Source organism: Elaeis guineensis, chromosome 4, assembly GCF_000442705.2.
Source record: "Elaeis guineensis isolate ETL-2024a chromosome 4, EG11, whole genome shotgun sequence".
Classification (NCBI taxonomy): domain Eukaryota; kingdom Viridiplantae; phylum Streptophyta; class Magnoliopsida; order Arecales; family Arecaceae; genus Elaeis; species Elaeis guineensis.
The window spans coordinates 127671170-127685090 of record NC_025996.2 but is presented as its reverse complement, the minus strand read 5'-3'; the positions used below and the strand labels follow the sequence as shown (position 1 = coordinate 127685090).

The following is a 13921-nucleotide window of genomic DNA, read 5'->3' as shown; positions in this document are numbered from 1 at the left end:
TATCGTAACCCTCGGCATTGTTCTACGGGGTGGGCTAAGCTTTGTGCAGTTGGTCCCGGGGTCAGTTTCAATTGCATTGGATGGTAGGTTCCCATACTTCCATTAGTGTTTATAATGATCCTTGGATTAGCTTGTTGCCTTTGTCTGCTTGGCCAACTTAAACATTGATCAACTTCACAGTGACTTAAAAAGTTTCTGATTTAATTGCTGAACTTAGGGAATGGTGGACCGGTTGGTTCAGTTGTTTCCGGAAGAGTTGGTCAAGCAAATTATTGCTATACCCATTGCTTATCATGTTTGGGATGACATTCTGGTTTGGGGGGAACACTAATCTCCCTACTGTGTCTCTTAAGGATATGGTTTCTTTGGTCAACACCCATCAATCTTTAGACAATGAACAATCTTTCACTTTCGCAAGTTCCACTTAGAATTCGTACCTTTTGGTGGCAGCTGTTTTGGGATAGATTAGGCACCAAATATTTCCTTCACTCCCGCAATATACTTCCTTCCCATCTTCAATATTATGATTTATGTCCGACTAATATAGAAGATAGTACTCATGTGTTTTTAAATTGCACTTTTGCTAAATCTTGTTGGTCTTATCTGTTGTCCTCTTGTGTGGTATGTCGTTAATATTTTCTGATATGCTGGACTTATTAGATTATATGTGATCCCTACAATTTTTCAAAGTTAGAAAGAACTTATTGCTTGTATCATTTGGGTGCTTTGGTAAACTCCAAATGACGAGTGTTTAATCAGGCTTCGTCTACCTCATCGCCTGTTTGTCGGCCGAGAGCCATGGTCTTTTTAAATAATATTGCCTTTGGTCTTTTTAAATAATATTACCTTTTCTCCGTTAAGGCACTCGGGTAGCTCTATTCTCTCGATACATCATGATGTTTCCCTGGTTTCTTGGACACTTCCTATGGGGCCATCAAGGTGAATTTTGATGGCTTTGTCACTAAGATGCATCCTACTGCAGCTTATATTATTCGTGATTATAATGCTTATTTTATAAAAGCAGGTGGTAAATTACTATTGCATCAATTTGTTCCTTTTGTTGAATAAGTAGCTGCTTAGTTGGGTCTGTATACTATGATTAAAGATTTAAATGGGAATCATATTATTTTAGAAGGTAACTCTCCTGTCATTATCCTGGCTTAATTCATTACATCACATTAAGTCTCGTAAGCATCCATTGCCGAGGGATATCTCTGCTTGGAAGGTAACTCTATCTTGCTTTTCTATTTCTCACATTTATTGAGAGGCTAATCTGGTAGCTGATTATTTGGCTAATAAGACATTATCAGGTGATTTTACTTAGGCTACTTACGAGGATATTGATTTACAATGTAGGTATGTGGTTGACTTGGTCAACTAAGATACCATCGTGATGTGGGTTTGTTTGGTGGTTATGTGGGTTATTTGGAGGTTATGAAGACGTGATGGGATGTAGCATTGAGTGCGATGTTCCTATTATTTGAATCTCTTTTTGGTCATATCACCCATATTGATGATCTTATTCTCTCTTCTATCTATCTCTATATAAGAGGTGTATTTGCCATAGAGAAAATAGAGATATGGGTACAGGAGAAGTTGTTTTTCTCTTTTTTTTCTTCTGTTAGTCACGAGAGTCGTGAGTTTGTGAGACGTCTCATCTGTTTGGGACTATGGCAACCATTTAGAAATGTCTCATTGGTGAAGAAGATTCAGATTTGCTACGTGTTTCATCTTTGGGAAGAGAACCGGTGCTTGGTGTAAGGTTCTCCTTTCATTTGTTTTTCTATGCATAGTGGATCTCTCTCTTCTCTCCCATGGACGTAGGCTACGGCTGAACCATATAAATCCTGATATACTTGTGTGGTTTGCTCTTGTCTATTTTGCTGTATTTTTTTTCTTTTGATCTTTGACATACAAATACACTTGGGGATACACAAGTTTATTTGATTATTCCACTGCGCTATACCACTAGTTCTATAACATATGGTATCAAAGCCGGATTTTGTGTGTTTTTGCTAAGTTGATCAGGTATGTACATCCAAGATGTCGATGAAGTTCGAAGTTGAGAAATTTGATGGAAAAATGGACTTCAACTTATGGAAGAAGAGAGTGAAAGCAGCCCTGGTTCAGCAAAACCTTCACAAGGCTCTTCTTGGCAAGGAGAAATCAGGTATTACCGATGTAGAGGAGTGGTCAGAGCTTGATCTAAAAGCTTCTAGCACTATTGAGCTGTGATTGGTAGATGAGGTAATGTATAATGTTGAAGATTGCTAAACTACCTCTGATTTGTGGAATAAATTAGATGATCTTTATATGGCAAAGTCTCTCATAAATAAATTACATTTAAAAAAGTAACTTTATAGCTTATGTATGTCTGAAGGGGGTGATCTTTTGGAGCATTTAAATGTGTTCAACAAGTTGATTTCGCAGCTTCACATTTTAGGAGTGAAGGTGGAAGAAGAAGATCAGGCTATTATTCTTCTTTCATCTTGATCCAAGTCCTATGACCACTTAGTGACCACAATCTTTTATGGTAAAGATACTTTGAAGATGGAGGAGGTAAAGATAACCTTGCTGTCAAATGAGGCTAGGCACAAATCTGATGCAAGTGATAGTTTGATGGCAAAGGATTCGGATTAAGAAAGAGGATGTAGAAAAAGATGTCAAGAAGAGCCATTTTAGGTCCAAGTCAAGAGGATGGAATGACAGGTGCCACTACTATGAGCAAGAAGGTCACTGGAAGAAGGATTGCCCTAGATTAAAGTCCAAAAAAAAACAAGATCCTGATAAGGCTGAAGTTGCTACTAAGTCAGAGGAGGGAGATGTGTTGACCATCTCCTCAGGTATAGACTCTTTAGTTATTTAGATTCTTGATTCTGATTGTTTTTATCATATGTGTCCGCATAGAGATTGGTTTGCTTCTTATACATCTCATGATGGGGTTAGAGTTCTTATGAGTAATAATATCGTGCAGAACTGTTGGGATAGGAAAAGTCAAAATTAAGATGTTTGATAGAGTTGTGAGGACTTTGATAAATGTCAGACATGTTCCTAATTTGAGAAAGAGTCTTATCTCCCTTGGTACCTTAGATGCAAATGGATGCACATTTGCTAGTGCTAATGGCATATTGAAAATTAAATGTGGTGCCTTAGTACTGATGAAGGGAGAAAAGATAGGTTCTCTGTATAGGTTGATTAGAAAAACTTTTACAGGTGATGCTATTGTTACATCCTCTTTTGATGATGATGATGCTACATTGTTGTGGCATGCTAGACTTGGCCATATAAGTGAAAAAGGGATATTTGAATTACATAACAGAAATTTACTCGAGGGTATTAATTCTTACTTGATTTTTATGAAACATGTGTTCTTGGTAAGCAATGCAGGATAAAGTTTGTCACCTCAACCAAAAATAGCACACAGATCCTTGAGTACATTCATTTAGATGTCGGGGGAGCAGCACCAGTCACTTCGCTTGGAGGAGCTAAGTACTTTGTTATTTTTATTGATAACTTCTCTAGAAAAGTTTGGGTTTACTTCTTGAAGCATAACTCAGAGATCTTTGAAAAGTTCAAGAGCTAGAAAGTCAGAGTTGAAAAGTAGACAGGCAAACAGATAAAGGTTCTCTGCACTGACAATGATGGGGAATATACCTCCAGAGAGTTTGTGGACTACTGTCAGAAGGAAGGCGAAGCTTGGCACTTCACTATCCCAAGCAAGGCACAACAAAACGGCATGGCTGAAAAGATGAACAGGACACTACTTGAGAGAGCACAATGCATGAGATTGTTTGCAGCTCCTCCAAAGTAATTTTGGGCTAAGGCAGTCAGCACCGCATGCTACTTGGTGAATCGATCTCCTTCGACATCACTGGAACTCAAAACACTATAGGAGGTTTGGTCTGGTAAGCTAGTCAATTACTCTGACATTCATATATTTGGTTGCCCTATATATGTGTTGTTATAGGAGGATCAGAGGACTAAGCTTGATGCAAAGTCCAAACCTTGTATCTATCTGGGGAATAAGGTCAGTGTGAATAACTATAAGATTTGGAATCTAGTTACTCAGAAGGTGGAGCTCAATAGAGATGTGATATTTGATGAAGCTTCAATATTAAAGAAGAAAATTCAACATCAGGTCCAAAGTATGAGAAGCCCAGTAACTTGATTCAGGTAGAGCCACTGATCAAGATAGGTAGCAGCAATATTGATTCAGAAAAATCTTCAGAGCAGGACATAGAAATTATACAGCCACAGAAACAAGAGGAGCCTTACTCTATTGCTACAGGAAGAGCTAGAAAGGAAGTACAACTATCATTAAGATTGAAAGATATAGTTGCTTATGCTTAATTTTCATGTTATTTCTTTTGATCCGATGTCTTTTCAGGAGGTTTTGTAGACAAAGGATAGCGATAGGTGGTAGATTGCTATGGAGGAAGAGATGAATTCTTTTCATAAGAATGAGACTTGAGAACTTGTCACTCTTCTCAAGGGCAAAAAGGCAATCGACTGCAAGTGGGTGTACAGAAAGAATGAAGCTTTATCTGAAGGTGACCATCAAGATACAAGGCCAGATTGGTAGAGAAAGGCTACAATTGAAGGAAAGGGATAGACTTTGATGAGATATTTTTCTCAATTGTTAAGCACTGTTCTATCAGGGTTATGCTTTCTATGGTGGCTATATGGGATTTAGAGCTGGAGAAACTTGATGTGACGACTGCTCTCTTACATGGCAGTCTAAATGAGGAGACTATATGTTGCAACCAGATGATTTTGTGCACAAAGATAATGAGAAGCTAGTGTGCAAGTTGAAGAGGTCTCTCTATGGTTTAAAGCAGGTTCTACGTCAGTGGTATAAGAAGTTTGATACCTTTATGGTGACACATGGCTACACGAAGAGCAGGTACGATAGTTGTGTTTATTTTCATTTTCTCAGTAACAATTCTATTATACTGCTGATGCTATATGTTGATGATATGCTTATTATCTGTAAGCATATACAAGAGATTTCTAAGTTGAAACAAGAACTTAATTCTGAGTTTGAGATGAAAGACCTAGAAAGTACCAAGAAGATCCTAGGCATGCAGATTCATAGAGATCGGCACAATGGAAAGCTATGATTGACCCAAATAGGACACATTGAGAAGGTGTTGGCCAAATTCAACATGAAAGAGGCCAAAGCTGTGAGTACACCTTTAGCTTAGCACTTTAGATTGTCTATGCAGTAATATCCTCAGTCTAAAGAAGAGCATCAAGAGATGCTTAGTATACCATATGCTAGTGCAATTGGATGTTTGATGTATGCTATGATTTGTATTAGACCTGATTTATCATAGACTATTAGTGTTTTGAGCAGGTACATGACAGATCCAAGAAAAGAGCATTGGAATGCAGTTAGATGGATTCTGCGTTATTGGAAGGGCACATAAAATTTTGGTTTATTGGTTTAGAAGAGCACTGACACTGATGTTTTAGTTGGCTTTATTGACTTAGATTATGCAAGTGATCTTGACAAGAGAAAATTAACCACAGGATACATCTTCACTCTAGGTCGAGGTCCTATCAGTTGGAAAGCGATGCTTCAGGATATCGTGGCATTGTCGACAATAGAGACAAAGTATAGAGCTACAATTGAGGCTACCAAGGAGGCAGTTTGGCTTCAGGATTTGGTCAAGAACCTTGGTATTGCACAGAAGACTGTTTGTTTGCATTGTGATTGTCAGAGTGCTATATGTCTTGTGAAGGATCCAATGTATTATGCTAAGACAAAGCATATTGATGTTCGATATCACAAGGTTAGAAAATTTGTTGCAAGCAGTTGCATTCAACTAATCAAGGTTCCTACTGAGGAGAATATTGTAGATATAATGATTAAGCCACTTCCAGCAGTCAAGTTCCAGCATTGTCTGGACTTGGCTCATGTTCAGGAGCGTTGAGGTGTGAAAACCCCAAGGTGAGGGGGTGTTGTCTTTTATAGAGAGATTTTTTCTTTTTTGATTACAGAAATTTGACCAAGTCAAAGGTAGAGAATGTTGTGGTTGACTTGGTCAACTAAGATACCCAAATAATGTGGGTTTGTTTGTTGGGTACGTGGATTGTTTGGTGGTTACGAAGACATGATGGGATATAATATAGAGTACGAGGTTCCCATTATTTGAAACTTTTTCTGGTCACATCATCCATATCGATAATCTTATTCTCCCTTCTATCTATCTCTATATAAGAGGTGTATTTTCATAGAAAAAATAGAGATCTAGGTACAACAGTAGTTGTTTTTCTCTCTTCTTCTTTTATTAGTCACGAGGGTCATGAGTTTGTGAGATGTCTTATCTATTTGGGGTTGTGGCAACTATTTAGGAGCATCTCATTGATGAAGAAGATTCAGATTTGCTACGTGTTTCATCTTTGGGAAGAGAACCGGTACTTGGTGTAAGGTTCTCCTTCCGCTTATTTTTCTGTACATAGTGGATCTCTCTTTGCTCTCCTCGTGGATGTAGACTATGGCCGAACTAGTAAATCCTGACGTACTTGTGTGGTTTGCTTGTCTATTTTCCTATGTTTTTTTTTTTTTTTTGGATCTTTAACACATAAATATGCTTAGGGATACATAATTTTATTTGATTATTCTGCTATGCTATACCACTAGTTCTATAACACTTTCTTAATGTACATGCTCAGTCTACTACATTTTATAGATATTAATATGGTTATGCAGGGTATTAGTCCATTCGATGGCTCTTCTTGGCCAGATTGTTCGATTGCAACAATTGCCTGTGGTTTGTGCAAGGGCAACCTTCTGATTTTAGGCATATACTACTTATACAAAAATACAAAGTTTTGCATTATACATTACTAATTTGGCATATGCAGGGTCTACGGACTTCAACCAATTTGGAGAGTCGAGGATGCTGTTATTATTGCATGCTTATGATCATACTTCTCCTCCCTCCCATTACTCTTAGGGAGTATTTGGTTGGAGGGAGTGGAGATCTGGAATCGGAGTTGGAATGAGTGACTCCCATTCCAACCATTTGGTTGGGAGGAGTCCCATTCCGATTCTGATTCCAATTCCAGAGTGGAATGGGAATAGCTCAATTTATATAGAACTCAATCCCTACTCTCTTCTATGAATTCAATTTTTCATTCTAATTTCAATTTCGATTTCGATTCCAGTCACGAACCAAATGCTTTGGGGGATTTGGTCATTCCGATTCCGATTCCAAACCATTCCGATTCCCATTCTTATTCTGATTCTGGTTGCGAACTAAACATCCCCTTAATGCTACCTTCTCTTTCTTCCTATCTATCTCTCTTTTTCCTTCCACATATAGGACCTCTTCCTGTCTAATCTTTTATTTGGCGCTTATTCCTGCACATTCTTGAAGGGCAGTACCAAATGTTTGCTGTCTTTATGTGCTACTATACTCTGTATATGGTAGTTCTATAATGCTTTTTATATCAAGGCTTTCAAATGAAGGTTTTCCTCTGGACATTGTAGTTGATTTATGGGGGGACAATTAATCCCTTCAATGCTGCTACTTCTAGGGAAAGAGATCTACAATATCATTTGTGCCCTTGTTACGCTGATTCATCTATATATGGTAATTCTCCAACACTGTCTCCATCATCGCTCACAAAGGGAGATAATGTTGCTGATGCAGGGGCCGGGGAACAATCAGTGCCTTCAATGCTGCTGCTCTAAGGAAATATATCTACAAGATCTTTTGTGCTGCTGTTATGCTGGTCCATCATTAGTCCATTTGTCTTCATTAATTGATCTCAACAAAATGTGTTTGTTAAGGCTGGTTATCTGCAGTGATCTATCAAGCTGCCTACTGGTTCGAGTTCATCTCTCCATCTCTACTAGTTTTACAGATTCTACAGTTCATTCTGTATCATATATAACAGGCTCAGCTATTTACACACTACACACCACACCAGTGGGTTGTCTCAGAGTTCAGATTACAGGTGTCACTATCCATTGCTACATGTTATGCTGCTGCTGCTTTACCTACACTCTGTTTACATCCACTTTGCAAGGACACAAAGATTCATATATTTTTTCAACTTACTTCAGCTCAACATTGTTACTAAGACACAGGATCATATTGTTTTCCACATCACATGTAAATGTGCAATCATAGCTTCTATGCTGGAGTTGGATCTACCGTTGCATTTCTCCTCTTCTCAGTTCAGAACGCAGATGGTTGAGTCGCTGATCAGATTCCCAGTCGCCTGTTCAAAGCTGTCTATATTTGAACCATCCAGGGCTAATACTCCAAGGTTTCCAAGACTGCTATGTACATCTTTTTCCGCTTTCTTTTGGGTTTGGGTCTCATCTTGTTTCACAGCATTTTGGGTCTATCTGCAATTGTAAATTCATTTTGGGTTCTATGCTCCAATATTTTAAAGTACGCGTTCTGTTAAATTAATATAGCTTCTGCCCTTTTCTATCAAAAAAAAAAAAAAAGACATCAAATTCATGAACTCTTTCCAATTCCAAGCCCCGGCTGCTGACCGGTTGACTTGGTGCTGGCTTTTAAGCCAGTTTGGCAAGCCTCCCGGCAGAGTTGAGACCTTGACCCACTTTCCAGGACTAGTCTGTGAATCTTTGTTAGAATGGGACATTTAGACATGCCTTAAAGCCGATATGAACCTCGAAGTTATTTTCACATTGGTTCAGGCTTCAGCTTAATTTATAGTCCAGCTGATGAACTGGAAAAGCTTGGCCGGCCGGGCTGGCCATATATGCCTTTTTCCCCTTTAGGAAGAGTCCAGGGTGGGTCCTTTGCATGAACGAAGGATTTACCTTTCTTCTTTGGTGCGAATCAACCATTAGATCATGCATTGGCCACTTTGATAAAGTTTTGAATGTTTTTAGATTGAGTTTGGTGCATCAAACAATCTTAAAAGATAATATGAATTGCCTTTAGAATAAATTACCATTATTAAATGTTAGTAACGTTGATTACTGTGTTTGGTATACACAGATAATGTTGCAGTAAAATTATTGAAAATCTTGATTGACATGTTTGATATAACAATCGGATTATTGATAATATAAAATTAAAATTTTAAAATATCTTCAATAATTTTGTTTTGGTATTTTTTTTCCTGATGAAAAGTAACGGGAGTGATGTAGATTTGATGGTGGTGCAGAGAAGTGGTGGGCCGATGGATATAGGAAATCGCAGGTACTAGGAGGTGTAGAGAGGGGGTGGGTGCATGTGGAGCCATGGGGGTGGTGGGAACGAGCGTGAAAGAGCCATAGAGGGTGGTGAGAGACAAAGACGGAGGAGCCGTAGGCAGACAAAGGGAGATGGAGGAGCCGAGAGTTAGGAAAACACGCGAAGAGGGTTGGAAAGAAGCGGGCAGGGTTGGGCAATAGGTTTTATATGATTTTTTTGAAAAATAATTTTGTACAAAATTTTTATTACAATATTTTCAAAGAAGTGGTAATCTGAATAGCTATCGCTCTCCAAAGCAATTCAGATGGCCTTATGGGAGGCAATCTGGATTACCATTTGAAAAGCCTATCAAATACAGTAACCTAGATTACCACATTAAATTACTAACAATTTGGATAAATTGTCAGCTACCAAATATAACTTAGATTTGTGTGGTAGATGATCCAATGATGGATTTGTGGCAAGAAAGGTGAATATTTTTTTTTTTCATGTAGAAGATACAACTCCCATCCTCCTAACAAACGTTGTTGAATGTGTCTTAAAAAGTCTTACCTGCCATGTCCTATGGGCTCCAGAACATTCATGTTTAGGGCTGCAAAGAGTCTAGTGCCAGCTACTGGAAAAAATATTCGCTGCAACGAATATTTTCTCCCAGCTACTGACTCAGATCTGACCTGAATCATATCTTATATCTAATCCCACTATCACACTTATTCATTTTAAAATCTGACTATCGTTTTTATGATAAACGCTGAATCACATTAATTTGGTAAGGAAAACCAAGGTGGTAGCATTATGGTGTTAACCCAAGGCTCACATGCACAAGAGTTGCAAATTGTAAAGGAACATCAAAGAGTCAGCCATCAGCTGGCACCAGAAATGCGTGGCATATTGTAAGCATATCAAATGTACGTGATATGATTCATTTGGATTAACAGCACGATGCCGTAGTCCAAATTACACGCAACCCTTTTCTCACGAAGGAAAAAAAAAAGTGCACGTAATCCCCATCCAGAATAGAAAAATATTTTCACCATGTGCCGGTCTATAAAAGATTACATCAAGACCGAAAGGCTTCAAGTGGAGCACGCACTCGATAACCTCAATAGCCTATAAATCAACACAAGCTTCAAAGAGCTATGCCTTGGATCCCCGTGTTTTTTTAACCTCAGTTATAAAGACCAATTGCCACATATGACCCAACAAGCCAGCTTAGCCATGACAGGAAACCAGAAGATTATGGGTCAATATCCCTAAAGGACATGCACATGATCCTTTCACCATGCTTAAAAATAAAGAAAGCAGTGACAGCCATGATGATATGAAAGGGTGGAGGGTGCATGCATGTGACAGCCCTTCCCCTCCCTTTTGCCACCTACTAAACTTATTGTTGGGTGGATGGGCCTCGCTCTTTTCCTCCTTGCTCCAAAAGAAGTATTCTAAGAAACCATCTCTAAGCCGAAAAGAAGGGAAGCAATCATCCCCTAGGCGAAAAGAAGCGCGGCAAACAATTGCAGAGGATCATGGAAGGATCCTTAATAAACCTCAGAAATCCTCCGGACGCCGGATCCATCATCACCACTTTACCAACCTGGAAACTTTATGACAATCCGCATTACTCCCAGTGCTGCAATGATTCCACCCTCCACCTCCACTCCTCCAACTGCATCTCTTCTTATGTTCAAATGATCTTTGCCTCCAAACTCGAGACTTCACCAGTCGGCGAAATTACTACTTTCCTTGGGCCGATGGACTGTGATGGAACACCATCCGAACTCGAAGTCGCGCAAGGTCGGATTAATGAATTGAAGGCTGAGCTCGAGTTTGAGCGGCGGATGCGACGGAAGGCGGAGTCGCTCAACAAAGTGATGGTGAGAGAGATGATGGAGGAGCGGAAGGCGAGGGAGGCAGCGCATGCCCTGTGCAAGAGGCTCGAGGAGGAGCTTGCGAGGAAGCAGGAGGAGGTGGACCGGGTGCTGAGGGATATCGACGAGGAGAGGAAGATGATGAGGATTGCTGAGGTGTGGCGAGAGGAGAGGGTGCAGATGAAGCTCGCAGAGGCCAGGTTGCTGATGGAGGAGAAGCTTCAGGAGATGGCAGCGAACCAGAGCAAGAGAGAGATGCCAAAAAAAGGGGAGGAGGTAGGTGAGTTAAAGGTTAATACTGTTCCATCCTTCCAGAGAGGTTCATGTGAGAATGCTGAGAATTTTAGTGAGGTGGGATCAGCTGGACAAGCCAGCCAACCAAGTCAACAGCGGAGGGAACCGGAGAATCCTCACATCAAGAGGGGGATCAAGGGGTTTGTGGAGTTCCCAAGGGTGGTTCGGGTTCATAGCTCTTCTAAAGAGGCGAGGGTGCACTTGGGGTCTAATCTAGAGTGTCAAAGGGCTCAGCTGCGGATCCTGCTGAGGCATAGGAATCCTGTGGGTTTGGGCCTTTTGGGAAATTCAGAGAATTTGGTCATGTGATCGAGCTCGTTAATTCTTTGGAGTGCTTTGCTTGTCTTCTTCTTCTTTCTTGTTCTTTTTGCCTTCTTTTTGTTCCCAACCACGCATGAAGACTGTGCACCTTGTATCAGACACTATTCATTTGCAGTGTAGTTTGTTTTTATTGTTTCTTGCTTGGGATTTTCTTGGTATGATTAGTTAATTGTTCCATTATTCCATATAATAGTTTAGGACAGTTGACCATGTTCACTGCACCTGCACCTAGTTGCTGCATGTGGATGAACGTGATTTGGCAATATTTCTCGATAAAAATAATATATATATATATATATATATATATATATATATATATATATATATATATCTTTATTTTTATTGATGGGCAATTTAATTATAGTGTTAAGTTCTAATTAAAAGTAGTATTAGACTAGTGAGAACTCTAATCAAAAGAATGTTTAAATTATTGCTATCTATGATCCCAGCCGCACTAAATGATGGCATCTAAAAGAAAAAGATAGAAAATAAAAGTAAGCTCAGAAAGCTTAGTATATCATCTTTATTACTATTTGTTTAAGCATAACAAGCATAAAACTTAATAATCATAATATGATATTTTCAATTTATAATTAAGTCATATTGAGTAATATGAAATGTGCATATATATATATATATATATATATATATATATATATATATATATATATATATTCAAAATGATTACAATATCTAGATTAAAAAAAATTTCAATCATTGTATTGAATTATTCATACTCTCCCCTAGCCTTTTTGACTATGACTATGATTGACCTATGGCAAGCCCCAGAAGAGTTTAGATCTTGACTATAAATACTATCTAATAGCAAGTATTAGTGATCGCCCCACTAGAGCCCTAAAAAAAACTAGATTTAAAAACTCACAGAATACACGCCCATGGTAGCATGTACTAGTGATCACCCCACTAGCATAGTCCATAAAGAAACTAGCTTCTAAACATGATACGCTATCAATCAGCATATGCCAGTGATTGTCCCATTGGAGGCCCAAAAGAAAACTAGATTCTAAACCATATAATCCTAGTTAGATAAGAGAGGATACATCAAAATCAATAAAATTGGTAATATTTTAATGTAGTAGAATCATAGTTAATTCCCACAAAATTTATTTCATACTTAACCTAATAGTTCAAAGTTTACTTGTACAATGCATACATAATATCAATTTTAAATAAACATGGATGCTATTCATTATTAACTTTCAATACTTAAGTCAATATCTGAATGGCAAGTTATGCAAAGTAAACCAATTCACCTTTACGATCGAACATTAGGATAAAGATACTTACAATTAGCTTATAAGATACAAAATTATCTCTAAGATATACTATGTATGACCTAGATAAATATAATCAATAATTTATTTTACCTCTAAGGCAAGCACATATTGTTATTCAAAATTTGGATATATGGAAGGTTCCTAGGTTTGTGGGGCACACCCAAAGTTCCATCATTCAAAAAAGAAGCCACATTATGAATGGGACCCTAGATCTACTGACCAACGGCTAGCATTCCAGTGCACATCCCAAACCTAACCTAGTCCTCTTTATGTCATTTATTCCCTAATTTGAACATAATGAAAAAAAGAGAAGTTATAATTACCTCAGTGGTGGGATCAATCCCTAGAACCCGATACACCTCCAAGATCTAGTTCTCTACTATCATCTTAATTTGCCAAAATAGTAATCCCAGTTAGAGGGACATAGATAGAGATAGAGGGGCAGAGAGAGGAAGGTAGAGGGACATAGATGGAAATGGAGAAAGCAAGAAGGTGGGGATTGTCTCTATGTCGATCATCCGAGTGCGAGGAAACTTGAGAGAGAAAAAGAAAGAAAGCCAAGAATAGATAAAGAAGGAAAGGGGAAAAAATAAGAGAAAGAGAAAGAGAAAGGATCAGGGCAACGTAGCCTTGGGGTGATATAGTTGTGGACTTTCTATACAACGGTGCTTTGGTCACATGCATGAAGGAAGATGAAAAAAATTAGAATAAGAAGATAGCACATTTAGCTTTACAGTAGCCTTCTTAGCTATAAAAATAATGGAAAGGTGAAGGAGGGATTTAAGAAAGGATGGTGGAGATGACAAAGCTTGATCAAAGATAGCAGTTTCTGATGAGGGTACAAAGCTTGCAATTAAGGGAGAATGGAGGAAGGAGGGGTTTTGATGTTAACAAGATGGTGGCTCTTGAGTGTAGTGGCATGGTGGCTAGTATAGTTGAGGGAGAAGATAAAGGA

General features: G+C 38.6%; 1 protein-coding gene across 1 annotated transcript; it reads left to right on the top strand.

The window, feature by feature from the left end:
* Positions 1-10278: 10278 nt before the first annotated feature.
* Positions 10279-11829, top strand: LOC105042700 (protein BRANCHLESS TRICHOME). The gene has a single exon (XM_010919995.4). It carries the CDS (start codon positions 10712-10714, stop codon positions 11654-11656), a length of 945 nt encoding a protein of 314 aa, XP_010918297.1. The 5' UTR covers positions 10279-10711; the 3' UTR covers positions 11657-11829.
* Positions 11830-13921: the final 2092 nt, after the last annotated feature.